Source organism: Mesitornis unicolor, unplaced genomic scaffold (genome assembly GCF_000695765.1).
Source record: "Mesitornis unicolor isolate BGI_N332 unplaced genomic scaffold, ASM69576v1 scaffold19664, whole genome shotgun sequence".
In the NCBI taxonomy this organism is placed as follows: domain Eukaryota; kingdom Metazoa; phylum Chordata; class Aves; order Mesitornithiformes; family Mesitornithidae; genus Mesitornis; species Mesitornis unicolor.
In genome coordinates, this window is record NW_010178309.1 from 51,394 (window position 1) to 72,062 (window position 20,669).

Genomic DNA, 20,669 nt, shown 5'->3' on the forward strand with positions numbered 1-20,669 from the left:
TGTAATCTGTATAGGTACAGCATATAACAGGCAATATCAGCCTATTAGGAAAGGAAGCAGCAGGGAACCCCAGTGGCTTCCTGTGTATTGCCTGACCTGGCTTATAAGTACATTGTCTTGGAATGTTCACTGTAGACAAAGTCAAATCACACTCTGACTGTAAGTATAGTGTCTGGCAAATGGAGTATGACATTTGTATTTCTTAATGAAGAAATGTTATCTTTATCTCACATCTCGCTTTTCACCTGTTGCCACTAATAGTGCCTGAATATGAGCTACAGCTCATTTTCAGCTTTAGGAAACCATCTAGTAAAACCTGTCTTGCTTTACCTATGTAGTAGAGATAGAAAAGCAAGCAGAAACTGTCCAAATGAATAGTGGCTGATGACAGTGCATGAGCAGGGAAGAGATTAATTTCCTCCACAGGGTGAGTTTTCCTGTATGACACTGTTTCTCTGAACAACTAGCTGGTCCTTTGTGTGAACCTAACCATATGGACAATTTAAAATAAACCTCTGCAAAAGAATTTTGAGCTAGTTTGGCTAGTTTCTGTTCCCAGAAAAACAGAAAGAGCTATAAAAGGAAAATGACATGAAGAAACTAGGGGGAAAAAAACCAACAACAACCCAAACCCAAAATGCAGAACCCTGCAGAGACAGAGGCAGAAGCAGAGAAAGGGCTGTACAGCAACTTCATCTCTTGGTTTCCTGGGTAGTAGTTTTGTTTTAAAATTGGATTGATTATACTCATTTCCATTAATAGAACAAATATTAACCACTAACACTGAAATATTTATTCACAGAATACAGGCAGGTATTTTTTCACTGAATTCTTGTGGCACTCACTTTATATTTACCAATAAAAGGATGTCGACCACCAGTGATTAACATATCATCCCCACGGCTCAGAATAAGACGGACTGCTCTGTTGGTTCTAAGTAAACAAAAGAAAAGTAAAATTTCAGTCAAAATAAGAGATGTTATTAACAAAATGGCCATTCATCATGTATTCAGATCTAACCATGCATATAAACATGCATTTAGATTAAACTTAATTTTAATAAGATTAAATATATGCTTAAAGCTAGGTCCTGAGTTCCTTTTTTTTTTCTTGCATTTACAATCATCTCAGAATTTTCATTTCACCTCTTGAAAGCCAATGAGATAACTCAGTGTGAAATTCTTCTGAGGAAATTGTTATTTCAGTGTTAAGACTGACCTGTGCTAAGTGAGCTAACAGCAGTTAGCATATAACCTTAAGCAAGAAATAGCGATCTTTTAGCTATTTAGATTCATACTGAAATAGGATGCTTTTGAATAAAAACAAAACATGCATAATAAAAATACGAAAATTTGTCCACAGATTTCATGTACCATGAAATGGACATAAGATGTAAAATAAGGTCCTAACAACAAAAAAATGGTTTAAACTATATAAAAATGTTTTTTACTATCCAAAACACAGATAACATGGTCATTAACTCTTCCTTATGCATCCTGCTGTGTCAGTGAAGTTCAAATCTGTATGGTTGATGTCATGGTTTGAATGTACACACAAAGCCTCAGTAATTAGGGACTGGTCCTTTTGAAATGCTCAATCATTTCAAGAATATTTCTAGCTTATGCAAATACCAATTTCTTGAAGTCCCATTTAGTTGAGGCTAGAGCTGCTTAACATAAGCAGCCTAACAATACAAAACAATGAAATGCACTGAACAGTCTTAGAAAATATGAACAGTCAGGATTCTGACTTTTTGGCTAGCAACTCTGGGAAAGGAGAAAGTGTTTTAGGTAAAATGCAAAACTTGTTCACATCCTTTTATCTTCGTGTCCCAATACATACATCCTGCACTTACTTGTTTGCTGCCACTGCAGCAACTGATGCCAGTAAGCCAGCTTTCAGGAGTTTCCCACCAAAAGCTCCACCAACTCGTTTAACATGGCACATAATCCTGTTGGCTGGAACGCCTAAACTTGCAGCTACCACCTCCTGTAAAAACAGTTTTTCATCTTTTATACCATCTGAAACTAAGCCTAAAAGTTAGGTTCCGAAATAAAAACCTTTTCTATAAAAGGGTTCCATAGATGTTTCTAGTTTGTTTGTGGGGTTTTTGTTTGGTTTTTTGCTTGTTTTTAAAATGAGATTAAAGTAATTTTTCCTTTACTCCAGGTTAAAAAGCAAGAACAAGATAACAACAAACATTCAGCAGTGTTCACATTTAAAATCCCTACCATAGAGACTGAAAGGGCCATAGACAGAAGTGAAGAATAATATCCTTGGATTTCATTATCTAAAAAGTAAGAAGCTTCATGTATAAGAAAAAGGGATTAGAATACAGTTTTAATTATTTTTATTACTGAGTTAATAAATTTTATTTTAATATTTAATTTAAATTTTTTTTTAATAATTTAAGCTCTTGCTAGAAATATTCTTGCAGAAATATTCTTGCTTCAAATAATTTTCTCAGACACTAAGTTCTTCATGCTTCTTGGCTCCTGGCAATATAATAATAATAATGGAAATTATAAAAGGAGCTGAACTGGACTTTGAATACAAAATGCCAGTGTTGAGTCTGAAATACTATCAGTTTCATGCACCATAGCTATTGCCATGCAGACCATATGTTATGTGAGTGTTTGCATTATCATCTGCTGTCATGGAAATCATCAGATTATAAAGAAAGACTGAGAGAGTTGGATCTGTTCAGCCTGGAGAAGAGAAGGATCCAGGGAGAATTTACTGTGGCCTTTCAATATATAAAGGTGGCTTATAAGAAACAGAGAAAGACTTTTTATGACGGTCTGCACTGACAGGACAAAGGGCAATGGTTTTAAACTGAAAGATATTTTTTACAATGCGGGTGGTAAGACACTGGAACAGGTTGCCCAAAGAAATTGTGGATGCCCCATCATTGGAAACATTCAAGGTCAGGTTGGATAGGGCTTTTAAGAAACTTGATTTAGTGAAAGATAACTCTGTCTATGGCAGGGGGGGTTGGGTTAGATGATCTTTAAAGGTTCCTTCAAACCCAAACCATTAAGATTATGATTTTGGCATGGAGCAGCAGTCTCACCTACTATTAGAGTTGATCAAAACCTTAGCAGACTGACTCTGGAGGGTGCTAATTGCTCCTTACCTCAACGGAAAGCTAATGAGGATGGAGGGGCCTGGGCACTCCACAGGGAGTTTTTCACAATACAGGCACGAGGTACTTTGTTCGAAGGGAAATAAGAGACCTTTATTTCCTCCTTATCCTCACAGCACAGGGGTCACTGTTTATCAGGATACAGCAGTACTACAAAGCAGCTGTTGTTGAATAATCCAGATGTGTAATTTAACATTCCTACTGCTTCTAAACTGTTAAGAAGGATTTGAAAATCAAACTTTAAAAGCTCTTATTGTCACAGGTTCAACATCTTTCTCTGCAAGCGCTCTGTATTACCTGAATAATTGCTGGATGCTGTGTTGACACATACACGTCCATTTCTTTATCCTCTCCTTTTGGAACAGCCAGCACACTCTGAGTCTCCATGTAAAAGTGTTCCTGTCCCCCAATGTGAATCTCCCCTGATCAAAAGAGGAAAACAATTGTTACTGACGGAAAAGGACAGAAGAAATGAACCAGGAAAGAATGAACTATCATCATGTAAATGATGATAATCAATGCCAAATCTTCTGATGCTTCTTGTACGAAGAAGCAACATCTAAAATAAAAACACAGATGAAACTCCTTGCAGGATTAAATTGGTCTTGTTCCAGTGGCAACAACAGAACTTGACTAAAAGCAGAACAATATTGCCTACAAGTGGTGACAACATAAAATAAAACATAGTTAAATTAAACAAAGCATGGATATACTGGACCAGGTCCAGAAGAAGGCCACCAAGATGGTCAGTGGGTTGGACTACAAGATGTATTAGAAGAGGCTGAGAGAACTGGATTTACTCATCCATAAGTAGAAAAGGGTTAACAGGAGATTTTATGGCACTCTACAGCTACCTAATCGGACGGTGTAGAGAAGAGCAAGTCAGATTGTTCTCAAGAGATGCACAGTGGAAAGATAAGAGGCAAAAATATGAAATTCCAACTTGATATAAGAAAAAAAAAAACACCACGAAGGTGGTCAAACATTGGAAGAGGTGTCCATAGAGGTTGCGCAATCTGTCTTTGGAGATACTCAAAACCTGACTTGATGTGGCCCTTAGTAACCTACCCTAACTAGAGCTGTTTTAAGCTGGAGGTTGGACTAGATGACCTCCTTCCAACCTAATTATTCTGTGATTTTGTTTCGAGGACAGAGGATGCAGAAAGACTGAATGTAGTAGCAGGATCACAAGACCACTAGGTTTAATCACACTTTCTTTCAGGTGACCAAGAGCTTTCTCAGGCCTAATAGCTATATGGAAAAAAAATGGTAGAACCAGGACTTGAAGAACAGAGAGACAGACCCAAATACTGACAAGAACTTCTCACCACATGTATTCTGCAGTTTACCTTCAATTATATTATCAACAGTTTCAAATGCCTGATCAACATTTCCTTGTTCTAATTTTCTTTTTGGCTCAAAGAACGAGTTGTGCTTTATAGCTTCCTGCAGTGGAGAAAGAGAAATAGTTTTTTAAAGTATTTTAAAGATTCTCAGTTTGTTGTGGCATTTTACTCTCAGGAGAAAAGTCATTCTCTTCAGAAATTTGAACCACTAGCTACCAAAGTCAATGAACAATTGTATTTCATCACTTTACTGTCACTGTTGATGAGTCTGTGTATTCAGTTCCAGCAGTTCTTTCCTGGTGTATCTTGTGTTACCGACGATAGCTGTTTCTGAAGGAAATGCATTCAGTTTATTCAACCTGCTCTTCCCTCTCATACATCTATCAAATGACCAAGAGAGCACAGGATAAGAATGCAACCACATCATCCAAAGAGTGATGCCATTAAGAGGGGAAGAAATCACAAGGACTAAGTAAAAGTGGAATCTATATTTTACGTATGATTTTCTTTATTTCTAGTAAGATTTTATTGGAGTTTCAACTGTAATGAAACATTAGTAAAATTTCCCAGTCTTTAAAAATAGATTACTTCTCTTTTTATACTAGAAAGCCTGTTTTGTTATACCCCCTGTGCACTATGAAAAAAAGCTGTGAAGTGACTACCAGAACTAACGGTAGTTTCCTGCAAATGTGTCCTTTGTTCCTTACTTCCACTCATGTCATTAGCACAGCGTAAATCCATTTGCCCTTTGACTTTCACATCACATTTCTAAAATGTGCTATATCCCTAATATCTTTCCTCTCCTATTCCCCCAGCACTTCCTATGTCTCCAGACCAACTTTGTTGGCTTGCTAGCCTGACAACAGACACGAAATGCAGACAGAAGACCAGCCAATACACACATGCTGATTGATCAGCTGGTAGCTATCAAAAGAATTATAAAACAACCAGCATCCTCACTGCCTTTTCCTCACTGGAAACATTAAAAGAATTCTTCTTCTGTATTTTTATGTTTATTATTATGAAACATGTGGGACATTAGAACCTTTGAGACTGTTGCCTATCTATCACAAGTGGTCAAAAATATCAAAATTATTAATTTATACTTAAATTAAATTTATATTAGTTATTTATAGAGAGTGACAGACTGGTTAATTGTATGTTCATATGAATCTTGTTTCCTTAGAAAATCATGTTTAAAGGCAAGTGTGAACTGCTTCTTTCATTAATTATATAGGTAAAACAATAAAAAAGGAAGATAAAAGACATTATTATTACCTCAATTGTTAAGATCACTGGTTCCAGCATTTCATACTCTATCTTCACTTTTGCAGCTGCTTGTTTGGCATGAGCATCTGAGTCCGCAACCACAGCACAGACAATCTGACCCACACAAATCACCTGTAAAACACACATCACTTAACAGAACAGTGGATTCAAATTACTCCCATATGTGCTGCTGATATTGTTCTTTCATGTAACCACTATTCATGTTTACTTTTTACAATTTTGTATTGACTTAGGATCTCGGTATTTTTTAGATTATCCATGAAGCTAAAAAAATAATAGAAATACCAGCTAAATGAGGAATCAAGGAAAATACAGTATTTAAAAATGGATAAGGGATTTGGGAGCCTAACTTTCAATTAAATACACTCTTCCAACAACTCAGATGGCTTTGTGAGGTTTAATCTGTATTCTTCTGATTCATATATTTTTCTTTAGGCAGAATATAATGCACATCAACTATTTTGAAGTTGAAAAGGGAGTGGGGGAAAAATGGTAAAAATTTACCCTATTATATGCCTAAAGTGATTCTCTAACGTACATAAAATAGACACTCAAGAGTCAGCAAGTAAAATTTCATTATAAGTATCTGAAGAAAAACAGTAAAAAATAAGAAAACCATTTTAAAAAAGACTGTAGCTATACCTTGTTTCTTGCAAATATAATCTCTGGATCATCAGAGTAGTAAAACTCGTTTGCAGCTGGTACATCATGAGCTGTTATGATATCAAACACTCCTGGTCCTTTTAGAGCCTCTGAGGCATCTATAGATCTGATTTGGATATGGGAAAAGAGAAGTGTAATTCATTACTTTTATAAAGCATTGCACAGAGTAAGGGAACACAAAACAGCTCTATGTTTCTTATGCTGCCAGGATCTGCTCATAGGTTCAGACACGTCTTTTCCTTCTATCTCTGGCATGCAAAGAAGTGCAAGTCAAAGGCAATTTAACATTCTACTAACCTGCTTCACTTCTAGGAAATACTCTAGATGTCAGGGAAATCATTACCCATTAGACTGCCTGAAGTCCATTGATTTAATAATTATATCAACTGCACTATTATGCTACAATTGCAACTTTCTAAGACCTCACAGTCTACAAAGATATAAAATTGATACAAATAAGCATCTACAAACGGAGAGTTCATGTAAAGAACTGTAATAGAAATGGCAAGACCAGTAAAAATGGAGAATGAGTAGGAATGAATAGGTGTAGATGGATCAGAAAGCATGGCAGAAGGTCTATAAGAATGGCATGCTTTGATAACACCTCGTTTAGCAGGTCATCAAGGTATCAGCACATCTACAGATATCTTCTCTGGACATGCAAGATCAGAAGACAAAGTAGACTGAATAAATCCTAATGACTCACAGAGATGCGGGTGATGTCAACTTCTTGATGGTACCAAGAAGAGTACATCCAAACCCAGCGTACTATCATCAACCTAAGCATAAGCCAGGAAATATGACAAGGACTCTATAGCTAGCAGCTCCAGTCCTCTCTGTCATCACAATTAATCCTGACCAGACTACATGTCTTGGTGCCTCAATGCTTGGCAGATAACTTGGATATATGTATTCTGGTGCTTGAATGTTGAACAAACTCCTAGAACAGGCGTATCTTGGCAGTATAAAAACATAAGTGAAAACAGTTTTCTTTCAAAATGAAATCCTCTTCTCATCTTCCTCTACCTCTAAGGCCTCATAAGAGCTTTGCTACCTTGTAGGTGCCACATTACAACACTATTTCCTACATTTTGAAAAAATTCATTTTTTCATAATAGAGCTGAGATTTCAAAACTATGTTGGTGCCTGCTTGCACAGCACAGCTCAGCTCTTTGTGAAGGTACTTAGGCTAGCTCTAGGCTGGCTCGTGGAACAAGCACAGTTTGATCTTATTAGTTCAGTAATATGGAGTGAGATGCTTAAATCCAAACAGAGCCTTCTAACTACAGCAACATGATTGCTTCCAGCACCTGAGCCAGCGTGGGAACCAGGAATACTGTTCTGTATACACATATTTCATTAGTCTGCTCTAAAAACCTCAGACAGCAATTCATAACAACACTTTCTTCTGATACACTTTCAACACTTACACAATCTTAGCATGAGCTCTGGAACTAGTGATGACAGCCAGGAAGAGCTCTCCATCCACAGGAGGAAGGTCATCAATGTAAACTGCTTCACCAGTGGCATGCTTAATTCCAGACTGGTGCATAATGGGCTGTCCTACGGGATCCTGGGGAGACTGACTTGGCTCTATGTCCTGTACTGTCAAAAACAAACAATTCCCAAAAACCCCGAAAAATTAAAAGGAATAGTCATGTTAGTTTTACAGTAATCAGAAAATCAGATGAAGGAACAACTGCTCATATTATCATCATCTGGTTCAATATTGAAAACAGATGTGGATGCAGGACCTGACTGCTGCTCCTGGGCATTTCTTCAAATTCTTCTCTTGAAGAGCCTTCTGAGAATCTTGCACAGGTGTTTCTAACTTGGATTTTTTTCCTTAACTGTCTACAGCAAAGCGACACAGTCATCCCTTTTCAGAAGGACAGTCTCCTCCCTTATTCATTGGTGTCATGAAGCTCTGATAATTTCTAAATTAGTCTCACAAGATTCTGCTCTTTATTTTGCCAGTGTCTGGTGGTGTACTTTGAGCTGTTTGCAGTGAGTCCTAGGATTTATCTTCCTTGCTGAAAGATTGCAACTGATCAATCTAAATCAATAAGAAAACACTGTTTAAACATTCCCTTCCCAATTTTATTTCCTTGCACCTGTGTATGAATTTAACACCTTAACTTTATTTTGCTAAGTCTTTCCTGAAAGTTAATTCAGTGTTACCAGTTAATTCTGCCACACCAACTAATTCCTGCCAACTTCCAGAACATTTTTCCAATTTCTGGGTCAGTGTTCACACTAGCTTTTTCCTTTTCTACATTTAGAACTAGTTAATTGCTTACATCTCAGAACCTTTTTCTTCTATAGCTGCCAGCACACAAGTGTTTCAGCTACACATTTCTACCTCCTGCACATTCTGGCACACTCCCAAGGCCAAGAACAGACGTTTTCACTTAACTGCCTAAAGTTCCTCAAATAGCTGTCTCAGTCAAACCACCCTAACTTTTCCACTAACAGAATGACCATGTATTTATCTTTCAGGATATGCATTTTTTTTTCTCCCCTTAATTTTAAAAGCTTAATAATGTTCAGATGAAGAACTCCAGACAAAAGATAGGGACTTGCAAAAGTTACATAGAAATTCAAAAGTGAAAAAAACAGATTTTCTCGGTTTCTAAATAATTTCTGTTCCCCAGTGCCAACTGATCTGAATAACAAGTTGTTTCCATTTCTGTTGTTTAGTCACTTTCTTGCAACTGGGGAATAAATTGCCAAAAGACATAAAGAACTAGTTCCTTTGATCCTGGCCCCTTTTACAAGTCTGTAGTATTTATTTATTTTTTTAATGGTAAGTCTGAAGGAAGCTGAAGATAATGACTTAAATTTAAATATTTAAAGCTAAATATTATTCTAAAGAATACCTGGAAATGAAAAAAAAACCCATTTACCTAGATTTCAGTTGAATTTTCTTTAGGTTTTCAAAAACTTGAGATTTTTAATTGTGTATCGAGGGTACCAAAATATCAAAAATCCTTGCAGGAGTTCCCACCATGATCTAGTCACAAGGGTGAGCTCAGAAAATTCAAAAGGTGTTCTTTGCTGCCCTCTACTGCTGACTTCTCCTTCAATACTCTTGGTAATTTGATGAGCTAGCCATCACAAACTCCATTCTGATTCCTGAACTCCCAGCAAGACCTAAAAGACCTCTGAGATCTTAAGAGTGTATCTTGAGACAAGAATCTAATAGTGATAGCTATAGACTTGGGTTTTGCTATCTTTTTTATTTTCCTCTAATTTTTTTTTTCCAATGGAGTTGCACACTGCAATATATCAAGTTTAAGCTGTCTGACAGCTCTGGAGTTTGTTCAGCATATTTATCTTTTTAGAACTGTTTAGAAGAAGTGAGCATACCCGTATGAGTCTACTTTAATAGACAAGGTTTTTCTAATTGAGATACAGTTAAAATCAACCACTAAAGGCCTTCAATCCTTTGGAAAATTTGTACCAGCTTCAAAGCAAGGGTCATGCTTGAACTGTGACTTTTTACCAAGTCTTATAAAGCGCAGAATAATCTTAGAATAAAATCACTTGCCTGGTATATTTGGATACTGAGGGGCATTTTGGTCTGGAAATCTTGTAGTACACTCATATATTCCATAGGTATGCCAGGATAGTGGCAAGGATCCTGAAAAGGAAGTGCATTACTACTAAACTCGCACCTTAAACATTCAAATTAAAAAAACTAACAACAAAAAAAATCACCAAATACAAACTCTTTATGCAGGAAATTCATCCAAGACTCTCACAAGCTAAAAAGGCTCTAAAATCCCTCGATTTTAAAACAATCTAGTTTTGAGATTTCACTATATAATATTTTAAAATATATTGGATTCAATGAATATGCTTGTTTAAAGTAAGCAACATAAAGCAGGGATAGTCATCAGAACAGTGGTCTGATCAGAACTGGCACAGACTCATTCATGGTAATAGTAAATTACCTAGTAATAGTAATTCAAAGGAAAGAATTCAAGGTAACACAGAAGAAAAGGGCAAAAGGTATGTTTTCCTCATAAGAACAGATTTAAGACACAAATAAGTAAATTACACTTAGAACGTGTTGGGAAGTGAAATTTTAGAGTCTTCCTCTCCCAGGCTACAACTCACACAAGGAGGGTTGGTTTAACACCTACAGTTGCTTTCCAAAGCCTTTATTTCTATTCTACTTCTGTTTTGAACTACAGGCAGATGAAGTAAGACCTCATGTATGTTTTCTTTGGGCCTGGGAGCTCAACAGTGATATACCATTGCACTAACATGGCTCAATTTTTTTTAAAGCCTTATGTCCAAGGTAAAGATATCTGAGCACCTAAAAGTTAAATGGGCATCTCTCCATCAATCTCTTTGGGAGCTGAGCGCTTATGTCCTTCTGTAGATTTGAACCCCAAAGACAGTATTCAGGACATTGTACAAATCACAAGCATCAACAGAAAAAAAGAAAAAACCAAATCACTTTCATTTGCTTGCACAAAAGCAGACATGGAGAACTAATTTACCATTTTCTTCAGTGACTGCAGTACTTCCAAGAAAAATCTGTAGAATAAACTGACTATCAAAGTTTTCTTGTAGTTTACTTTTTCACCACTGACTAAGCCTGGAAGAGCAATTTCTTTAAGAACCAGTCTGCAAGCTTCATCCAACATTGGTTCATTCCAGTGTCTGTCAGAAAGAATAATAGATATAATCAGACTAGGACTCAAAAAAACCCCAAATTGCAGTAATAAATTTGTACCATGGGCCCACAGACATAATTCCGCTCACAATGAAGCCAAAATATTGATTCTAATGATGGCATGCACTTTCAAAAACTGCATAGCCAATGGAATTGAGCATTATGCCAGCCTTTTAAAAATAAATAAATACAGAAAACCTATTCCAGCTTTAAAGCTGATTTAACAGTCTTACAGGTCATCACTATTCAGCAGATACTGTCCTGTATTTAAAGAAAAGTGGGTAACGATAGTGATGCAAACTGTAGATGCTTCCGAGGAATCTGATTAGTGTTACATAGTTGTTACATTGGCTGAAAAGGATGTCTCCTTGAAGTAACTCAACAGAGTTAATTCTCCATAGTTACACAACCCTAGATATCAAAATATAAATCAGTTAAAATAAATTTAATCATGTAAAGCAGCAAAAACTAATGAGTGTTTCAACTAGTGAAACAGTTGCATATTAAATGGTAAAACAGTAAACTGTGTTTAGATAAATGGTTTTATACTGCTTGAATTATTTGTAATTTTTGTCCTCCAAACTTTGGAAAGACACTGCAAAATGGGAGGGAATGTCAGGGATTAACTTCAGAGATTACTAGATTATTATTAATCTTGTAGATGAAGAGATATTAAAAAGCTTAAGGGTTGACTTGTGCTCCTAAGTTTATTGGGCCCATATGAAGTTCTCAAACTTTGTATCTATTAGAGCCAAACTGAAGTTCTCAAGAACACCGATACTAGGGGATCATCAAACCTATGGGATACTGTGTCATTTACCAGTGCTTTGGTTCAGGTACACAACTGACCATGTATACCTTATCCACCTCTCTACGGCTCATATCTCTCTGCATACTTCACACTGGAGTTGCATGCATCTACAGACTCCAAAATGTAACAATCCTGAAAATTCATCATTAAGGTTTGACCAGATCCTTCACTCGAACAGACGTGGCATCGGTTAGGCAAGAGAAATCTTTCTGTACTTTCACACTCCAAGGAAGTACACCCAATCTCCCAAAGTACCTTTTTTCAGAGATACAGAGAAGGCAGAGAAAATGTACCTTCCAACAAGTGTGCAACAGGTTTGTTTTGCACAGACTGTGGTCGAGACAGCACCTCCATAGAAGATGCTTAAATCCTTTATTATGTCTGTACCTTCTTCAAAAAGGACTCTCATTCCAGCATTGGTTATTGGGAGAGCATTTTCCCGTCTTGGTGCTTGTCGAAACGCAGAGACATACTCCCCCTGAGCAAGATCAGACAGAAGTGGGTAACCTGCAGACATGTAAGTATCTGAACTTGTTACTGTGTTATGTGAAGAAAGAGAATAAAAAATGAAGAGGATAAATTCAACTTCCTAAGCATTCAAGACCATACACATCTTTCTCTTGACATTTCAGTAACTATAGCATCTTAAATTTTCTAGCAGCTCATACCCAATCCTCCACCACCTACACAGTTCAGATGACGTAGATTTTTTTCATGGTACATAGCTGGAAGACACAGATCTTGTGGAGTTGCATTTATAACAAGACCAAAAGCTTAGAGGTTTCAAAGTATTGCCAAACTTCAGTACTCGGATAACACAACTCATAATTCTCTTATAAGATTCCACATCCATATCCATATTGCAAACGCAATATCAGCCATAGACTATTATTCAATTCAGCAACATTTACGGAAGCACCACGCACGTGTCTGATCTTATCTCAGTTTAAGAAAAATCCTCAAGACACAACAATATTTTACCTGCTTGATGAAAACCGTATCACAGGTGAGCAGCCTGCTTTGGTGAGGACTATGGCAGCTTGTCCAAGTCCCCTTTCTGTACAAGGTCTAGACAATTGCTGTTGCCGTAAAGGTACACTTTTGTCTGAATATCACTCATTATGTATCACCAACTACCTGCTGTGTTGTGTTTTTTGGCTGGGAGATAGTATGGCACTGACAGGATCAAACATAAAAAATTCAGAACGCACACAGTAATAGTGTTATTTTAAACATAGGGATTATGCCACCCCCTGCTCTTTATTTAGTAGTCTTTAACTTTGCATAAAGCAAATCTAAACAAACCAGTAACTTACCTTCCTAGAATGAGGAATATGGACAGAGACTAAAATCTCTTCTGGAGTAATGGTATTGTTACCAACTCCATCTGCAAAAATATCACTCAAAGGAATCTGTCGTTTTCTTCCTAAAAAAAACCAAAAAAACCAACAACCAAAACCTGAATCTAGAAATGTCTGTACAATTGTGCAATTAACATTTATCAATCATATTTTAATCAGCAAGAAATACCTAAAGTTATACCCGAGTAAATAACTGCAGAGTTTACATAACAAATTGTCAGTAGTATGCACTATAGTTATAAATGACTACTTCATCTTCCCTAATATCATAACACCAGAGTCCTAAGAAAGCACCCAGAGATCAACCCCAATTCCATAATCCTCCTTTCGGATACTGCCACAATGATCTCATCTGCACTCCTGTCAATCTGTTTCCTTCTAAAACATAAAGAATGAGGAAGAAAACTGAATGGGAGACAACTGCTGCAGAAGTAAAATTTTTTTTTTGTTTGGTTTTGTTCTGAGATGCTGTACAATTCCAGGAGTCCAGAAGGGAATAAATGCTATTGCTTTTTCCTTTCTCTTTTTGGAAGATTATTCAAAAAGTGACTATGTTTGTCATTCTATCATATATACTATTAAAGATGGTAATTTCAAAAGGGAGTAAGACAATATTCTGCAAGGAACATAAATCCATAAGAGCCCTTTGAACACTTAAACTTAATCTATGCTACATCAGGTTAGCAAACACAGCTAAGCTAGCAAGCCTTCTGGAAATGTAACATTTTAACACGTATAACTGATTCTGTTAATTAAAGAAGCTGCATTGACTCAAGGAGTTTTGTTGGTAGGACTGCAACTGTACCAGTAACGCAATTGTCAAGTAGCACTGTCATTTTGCAAGAACACAGAAGCATAAACGTTGTACAGATGGAAATTCAGTGATTCACCAGTGTGGAATTTAACCATGTGTGCTTGACAAATGAAGTCAAAGTCTAATTTTTACTAGTTTTCTGTGCCCTTTGTACTTTTCACATGCAGCCTAAGGGGTCCAATGCATTTTCAAATAAATTATTTCTTACAACTAGACAATATTTATCTTGCAGTAGCCCTGACCTATCCCAGGACTTTCTATAACCAGATAATCTTCTGTGCCATTTTTAAAAGGTTCATGTATTAAAATACTCCCCTCACGCCCAATGAACATGATACTTCAAGACTGGCTGCTTTACAGCAAGATTATTTTCTTCATGCTTTTCATGTTATGTGTGATGATGACACTCTAACCTGTTCATCCTAGAATATAATTTAGCATTAAATTTGCATTCCTCAAATATAACCAGTGTGACAGTAAGATTTTAGTAAAGGAATTTTATTTTGCTGAAGTGTGAATCTGAAAAATAACACTTTTAAGAGTAGCAGCACTAGCATTTCTGGATTTTTGCTTTTGCCATTCCATCCAGCATACACTTACTTCATTTACATACATAAAGATTACTGTCTAATCCCACCTGTGAGCCTGCAGGAAGGTGCATTTTCTCTTACACTGTGATCTAAAATAACTACTAAGAACTAATAGTGTTCCTGCAACCTCCTTTTCTTGAACGACTCACTTTTCCTATGTTTCACTGGCTACCGTTTGCTAAAGAAACACCTTAAAAACCTGTGAAAATGCCTAAAACCCTCTTCCAGCAGTAAAACTCTGACAAGTTAACAGAAAGAGAAATCAATCAGTAATCCTATTCATCACTCAAATAAGTAGGCACATCATCAGAATTGTTAAGAAGATGCAAATGTTTGCACTTTCACTTGTCAGAACAACATTATGACAGGTATTTTTCCTCTCAATGCCTAGATACACAGGAAGAAATAATGGAAATCAAACAGAATAAGTTTTTGTGTACTTGTTCAAAGAAATCCTAGCTCAGAAACAACCCCTTAAAGAATGTGTATTTCAGGGTGTGGAGTATTACAAGATCTGAAATGGCAACATGCACCCTGTTTGGATCAAGGGCAAAAAGGACATAAGCCACTTAGAAGGGAGAGCATGCAACTCCAGGCCACCAGATAGCTCATGTTTACCAATAATTTCATCAACCTTCCAAAGGTAAGGTAGTGCACAAGAAAAGGAGCAGGTAAAGGGGAGCTTGTATACAGTGATGGAAGGAAACAGAGGAAATGGGCACGGAAAAAGGTGACGGACTAGTGGCTCCTGCGTCAGAACTACGTATCTGTGAGGAATGAGAAGCCAGAGTTCTTAAGGCCAGAGAGTGATTTTAAAACCAGAGCAAACCATCAGTTACAAAAAATAACTAACAAGGAGGCAGTACACAGCTACTCAAACTGTGAGGTTTAATGAGTGCTTATAGTAATTAACTGCCCACAGAAACTCATGTGATCTGGTTGGTCTGAATGCTTACACTTGTCATGAGAATCTCTGATACGTTCTTCGCTTGCAAATTGCTTCTCTTGCAGATGTGATGTTTTATAAGAGTGGGAAAAGGGCTCCTTAACAAATGCTCACCTGCTGTTATTTCCACTCTCCTCATACAATAGGACACTATAGCCTGTCACTGTAGTAGTGCCAGAGGTATCTCCACTTACCTCTTGAAGCCAGACTGAGAATACAGTTGCTGGCTGCCAGAATAGGATTCAAGTCTGAGGTTGATTTTCTACTTATGATGTTTCCACCTAATGACTTGAAAAAAAAAATCATGTTACCTTTCTCCATCATCTTTACATTTTTATGTTAAGTGACCACATAACATGTGGACTATACATAAATTTATACATATCAAAAGCTCAAAAATAATGTAATAGAAAATTCACTGCTAAAAACAGAATTAAAATGCAAGTTTTACATATGGTTGGGAGCAATTTCACATTTGTTACAATGGTTATTGCAAGTAACAGACAACATACAGCAACATTTCTTATCTGTTCTCCACCCAGAGTTCTTAATTGCTTCAAGACAGCACAGAAAACCTGTGTCTTTTCTTCAGGAAACTCTGAGATTGCATTTGTCAAGATGTCTTTCACTAGAGAGAGGCTGCAGGCAGCTCCCAGAGTTAATCCTGTAACCAAAAGATTAAGAAAGTGTAATGCACATGTTGCCTTATTGCCTAAGTTTTAAACTGTGTTCACAACTGCTCATGTGGAATGCGGGCAGATAGAAGGAGAGGGACCTTTGCTTTTTAAATGTACTGTGACCTTTCAATTCAGGAAAGTGAGGGTAAAATTTCATGGCATTATGAAATTGAGCTAATTGCTCACCACTTCTACTGACAGGGGAATCCCTTCTCTGCTTCCAGCTGCCCATTCCAACTGCTTCCCTTGTACCATCTTCGATTAAATGTTTAGGTGATGTTTCACCCAAAGGTGAGTCAGCTTCAAAATGCTTTCAAACAGGCCCTTCCTATTTTTAAACATAATTTTAATCATAATTTGATCTTGCTTTGCATATGTACATTCTAGTTATTCTCTTAAGGTATGTGTAGGTAGTATTTGAAAAAAACCCCAGACAGTCCTAACACTGATTTTGGTTTTCTTTTTCCCACTAGAAAGACAACCTATAAAAATGTCAATATGATAAAATGGTAAACAGTGCCTTTCTATTGAAAATTCTTACATTTTATTTACATAATGTATGAATGTTGTGAATGAACACTGGAATTCGATCAAAAATATAATAGGCATATAGCAAGTAATTTTCATCAGAGTTTAATTTTCCTTAAAACTTTGGCATTAAACTTGCATAACATAATTTATATTTAATTAATTTAGGCTATTAAAGTAAATTTAAATATATTTCTAGTTGTTATTTCTAATTTCAATAGAATTTATTTAAAAACTAAAACCCAGTGTAACTTTTACTAAAAAAGTAAATCCATGCTTATCTTAAATACATAAATTGAGGTATAATATTTTAATCTACAATAACTGATGCGCTTATGATTGAGAATAAGGTTACTTAATGCATATTAGCTATGCCAGTTTAATCACAGCCTTTTTTCCTAACGTAGACAAACATGCAGTGTTGCAAGCTCTCAATGTGGTTCTATTTGAGTCTCTCCCTGCTATAAGGCATAGCATGGTAGAGAGATCATAAAGGGAATATTACAGGACTTAGCACCAGAACCAGTATTAACAGAGTAATTAACCTTGCACTAGTAAGACTAAGGAGGCCCAAGATAATACTGCTGGTTGGTACTGCACTCTGTCAAGAAGACAAAACTGTATCATGCACTGGGATAGTGGCCACAGCCACCTCGACCTGGGAAAGAACCAAGCATGCTTAGGAATGAGTTGCACAGCACTTCACACCTTCAGGACTATGGAATGTAGCAGCATCCCTTACTGCAGAGGAATATCCTATGTCTGAACAACGCAAAGTCTACTGACCATCATCCATGAATTTCACCACATTCAGATCCGGGATCCTTGCAGGAGCAACAACAATTGGATGGAACACACCTTTAAGCTTCATCTCAGGTCCTACCAGATAAAAATAGATTTAGACAAAAGACATTTTTTATAATGACAACTCCAACATGCCTAGTTGATCTATGGCAACAGGAGACATTCTGATTGTATACATACCCAGACTGGTGTTCCCAACCACAAGAGGTGCTTTGGGGTAGGCAGCTTTCAGATCCAGTAATTCATCTAAGCTTACAGGAGAAATCCAGGTCATTCGTTCCCCACGAAAAGCCAGAGTTCTTTTTGGTTGATTTTCAGCCATTCTCTGATGGGGAAATGTGGCGAATTAAAATATTTAGACACATAGACATTTGCAAGGTCTAACAGATGCTAGACTGAAAGTCAAAAGAAGTTCTTAAACAACTGCACCTCTACTTAATCCTTCAAAATTAGACAGAAATGAGACTGCTATGCTGGCTCTTTGCACAGTGGTGAATTTCTAAACCTCATGAGTGCAACATCTTCAATTAATTCCATTGGACTAATAATCAAGATTGATAATTAATAGCCTCTAAGCAAAAGAATTTAGGAATAGCTCCTTTCAGTTGCCTACATCTTTGTCATACTGTAATCACTGGGGCTAAATACACTCTGGTCTCGGTGGCTATCTGAGGCTGACTATTAGCCACAGAATGGGGAAAATGCATTGTTTTGCCAATGTGAAAAAGTGTTTGCCATTCAGTTTGCTGAGAAGCATTTGTATCTTCAGGTGCTGCACTGAAAATGCAGTTTAGGTTACTTCTTTATCTTCTCACCTAATACCTAACTCTGCAGCTGCATTTTCCCAACATGATTAATTTCTGTATGTGAATATTCAATAAGCCCACTTTTAAATAAAGTGATATAATTTTCAATTTATATTAAAATGTTATGACATTTCTTCTGATGAATTACTTCTAAGCAGGACTTCAGAACGGGTTCTGAAATATGGACTACTAAGGAAAACAGAGCTAAAGAACAGTCCGTAAGTCCATAAGAACAGTCCAAAAATTACCATTAGTTCTGGAGGAAATATAAGCTCCTGGGTGGGATCTAAGGGCTGGAATTCATCTGTTGAAAATAGTTTGGTGGCAACCTTAAAAAGAAAGAAAACAAGAAAAGACCAAGAATTTTCTCTCATCACTAATTCCATTTAAAAAAAATACAAACAGCAAAACCAAGAACAAACCATGAGGGTCCCACTGAAGTCAGTAGAAAATAATTAATTTCATTATCACTTGGATTTGGTGCCAAATTACTACACATCATGTGGAGCTGCTGAGGTGAAGGAACTGTTCCTAACAGTTTCTCAAAGTTCACTGCTAATACAAATTACAATGAAGAGGCAAGCAACTGAAAACTAACTACAGGCTACCTTATTCCTACTATAAGAAAGTAACTGGTTTCACACCAATCTACAGTACTCGAAAAAAAGCAGATCAGATATTATTGAAAGAAAATTGAGAAAAAAGTCAAATATTTGTATGGATAAGAGGTTTCACATAAAATAACAATAATAATTCTGATTTTTAAGAGTGTGTTAGTTCTTCAGACTCAAGCCAGCACTTAGATTCCTAAGAGATCAGTAGTTACATTCAGGTCCTCATTGATCACTGATTTAAGTTCCACATATGACAATTTCTTGCACAATATGACGATCACTGTACAAGTAGAGCTGAGACTATAATTACTCCTGAGCTTGAAGACCTGCTCAAATCTCAGCTCTGGAGATCAGTCACACCATCACCTCCTCATACAAATATACATGAAGAATCCTTAATTTTCAGAAATATCTCCAAATTACTTGCAAGGAATAAGAGAATACATTATTTTACAAATAATATGGAAGGCTAATAAGGTGGAGGATAAAAATGGCAGAGCATATTGCATTTACTTTAATTACAAGAAAAAAGCCATGCAATATTCTTCCTATAAGTTTTATATCTAAATAGGACAGGCAAAATACTTAAAACCCTACCTTATCTTCCTTGTCAAACAAATCATCTTCCTGATCCAAGCAACACTTTCCATTTGCTTTCCTTTGACAACAAATGGATTCCTAAAGTAGGAATATTCCATTAGTGAACTATTGCCCAGAATGGCAATGAGTCAAAGCCTGCTTAAGCTAGTAAGAGTGTCTCTCTATATTTAAATTAAGTTCTAGATGAAGTTTAAAAATAAGCTAAATTGGAAGGATTATGCATTAAAGAAGTGATATCCAAAAATAACTTAAAATCATTGGATGTTGAAGCCCTTAATATGAAATAATTCATACTATGTGAAATTCATTTGACCTTGTGAGAGCACACATAGATCATCTCCATTATTTCTTTTATCCATTGCTCACTCTCCCACTTCTTTCACTGTAGATTTTTTACATGCTGCATTACAGGATAAATTACTAAGAACATCAATCCAAATTCTGCTTTTGTTTATGCCAGTACTGACCCACAGTAAAACACATGCAGTTATTTCAGATTACTCTTCATAATCCAGACTAGACACTAAGTTAATTTGTGTTAATTTTTGTAATGGGTTAGGCCAGTCTACACCTTACTTACACCTACATCTCTTAACAGATGAAAGATATGATCTTAAAGAAAATCTTGATGGTTTGTGTACATATATACACTAATGGCCATGACCTAATATTCCTATCATCATTACTTCCTACCTTACAGAAGGTTTTACCAGCATCTAGGATCGGCCTGTATCCAGTACAGCGGCACAAGTTCCCTGAAAAAAGGAAAACAGTAAGAAAAAGCTTTGTTCTAAAGCATGTGGCTTTAAAATGTTGTATCTTGATACGAGGTTTGCATTTTTGAAGCTTAAGGAGAAGTGTTAGTGCTCTGAAAGACAGAAAAGATCAATGTCACAAGGTTTAGGACCCTGCAGCTCCTGAGGAAAACAGCTATTGTTTCCAGGGAAGTATGAAATATTGGAGGGAATACTGGAGGCCAAGTGCCGG

At 36.6% G+C, this 20,669-nt stretch overlaps 1 protein-coding gene across 1 annotated transcript in view; it reads right to left on the bottom strand.

Moving 5' to 3' along the window:
* Nucleotides 1-20,437, bottom strand: part of AOX1 (aldehyde oxidase 1) — a gene marked incomplete at its 5' end in the record, with an annotated part of 33,051 nt that extends 12,614 nt beyond the window's left edge. Inside the window, 18 exons of the mRNA XM_010182415.1 lie at nt 846-933; nt 1,856-1,989; nt 3,443-3,567; nt 4,495-4,591; nt 5,770-5,892; nt 6,424-6,550; nt 7,875-8,044; nt 9,995-10,087; nt 10,956-11,118; nt 12,236-12,420; nt 13,259-13,368; nt 15,848-15,941; nt 16,166-16,317; nt 17,645-17,737; nt 17,843-17,987; nt 18,717-18,797; nt 19,680-19,760; nt 20,376-20,437. Of these exons, the coding sequence (XP_010180717.1) occupies nt 846-933; nt 1,856-1,989; nt 3,443-3,567; nt 4,495-4,591; nt 5,770-5,892; nt 6,424-6,550; nt 7,875-8,044; nt 9,995-10,087; nt 10,956-11,118; nt 12,236-12,420; nt 13,259-13,368; nt 15,848-15,941; nt 16,166-16,317; nt 17,645-17,737; nt 17,843-17,987; nt 18,717-18,797; nt 19,680-19,760; nt 20,376-20,437 (2,123 nt within the window). The remainder of the gene's footprint in view (nt 1-845; nt 934-1,855; nt 1,990-3,442; nt 3,568-4,494; nt 4,592-5,769; nt 5,893-6,423; nt 6,551-7,874; nt 8,045-9,994; nt 10,088-10,955; nt 11,119-12,235; nt 12,421-13,258; nt 13,369-15,847; nt 15,942-16,165; nt 16,318-17,644; nt 17,738-17,842; nt 17,988-18,716; nt 18,798-19,679; nt 19,761-20,375) is intronic.
* Between the last annotated feature and the right edge of the window lie 232 nt (nt 20,438-20,669).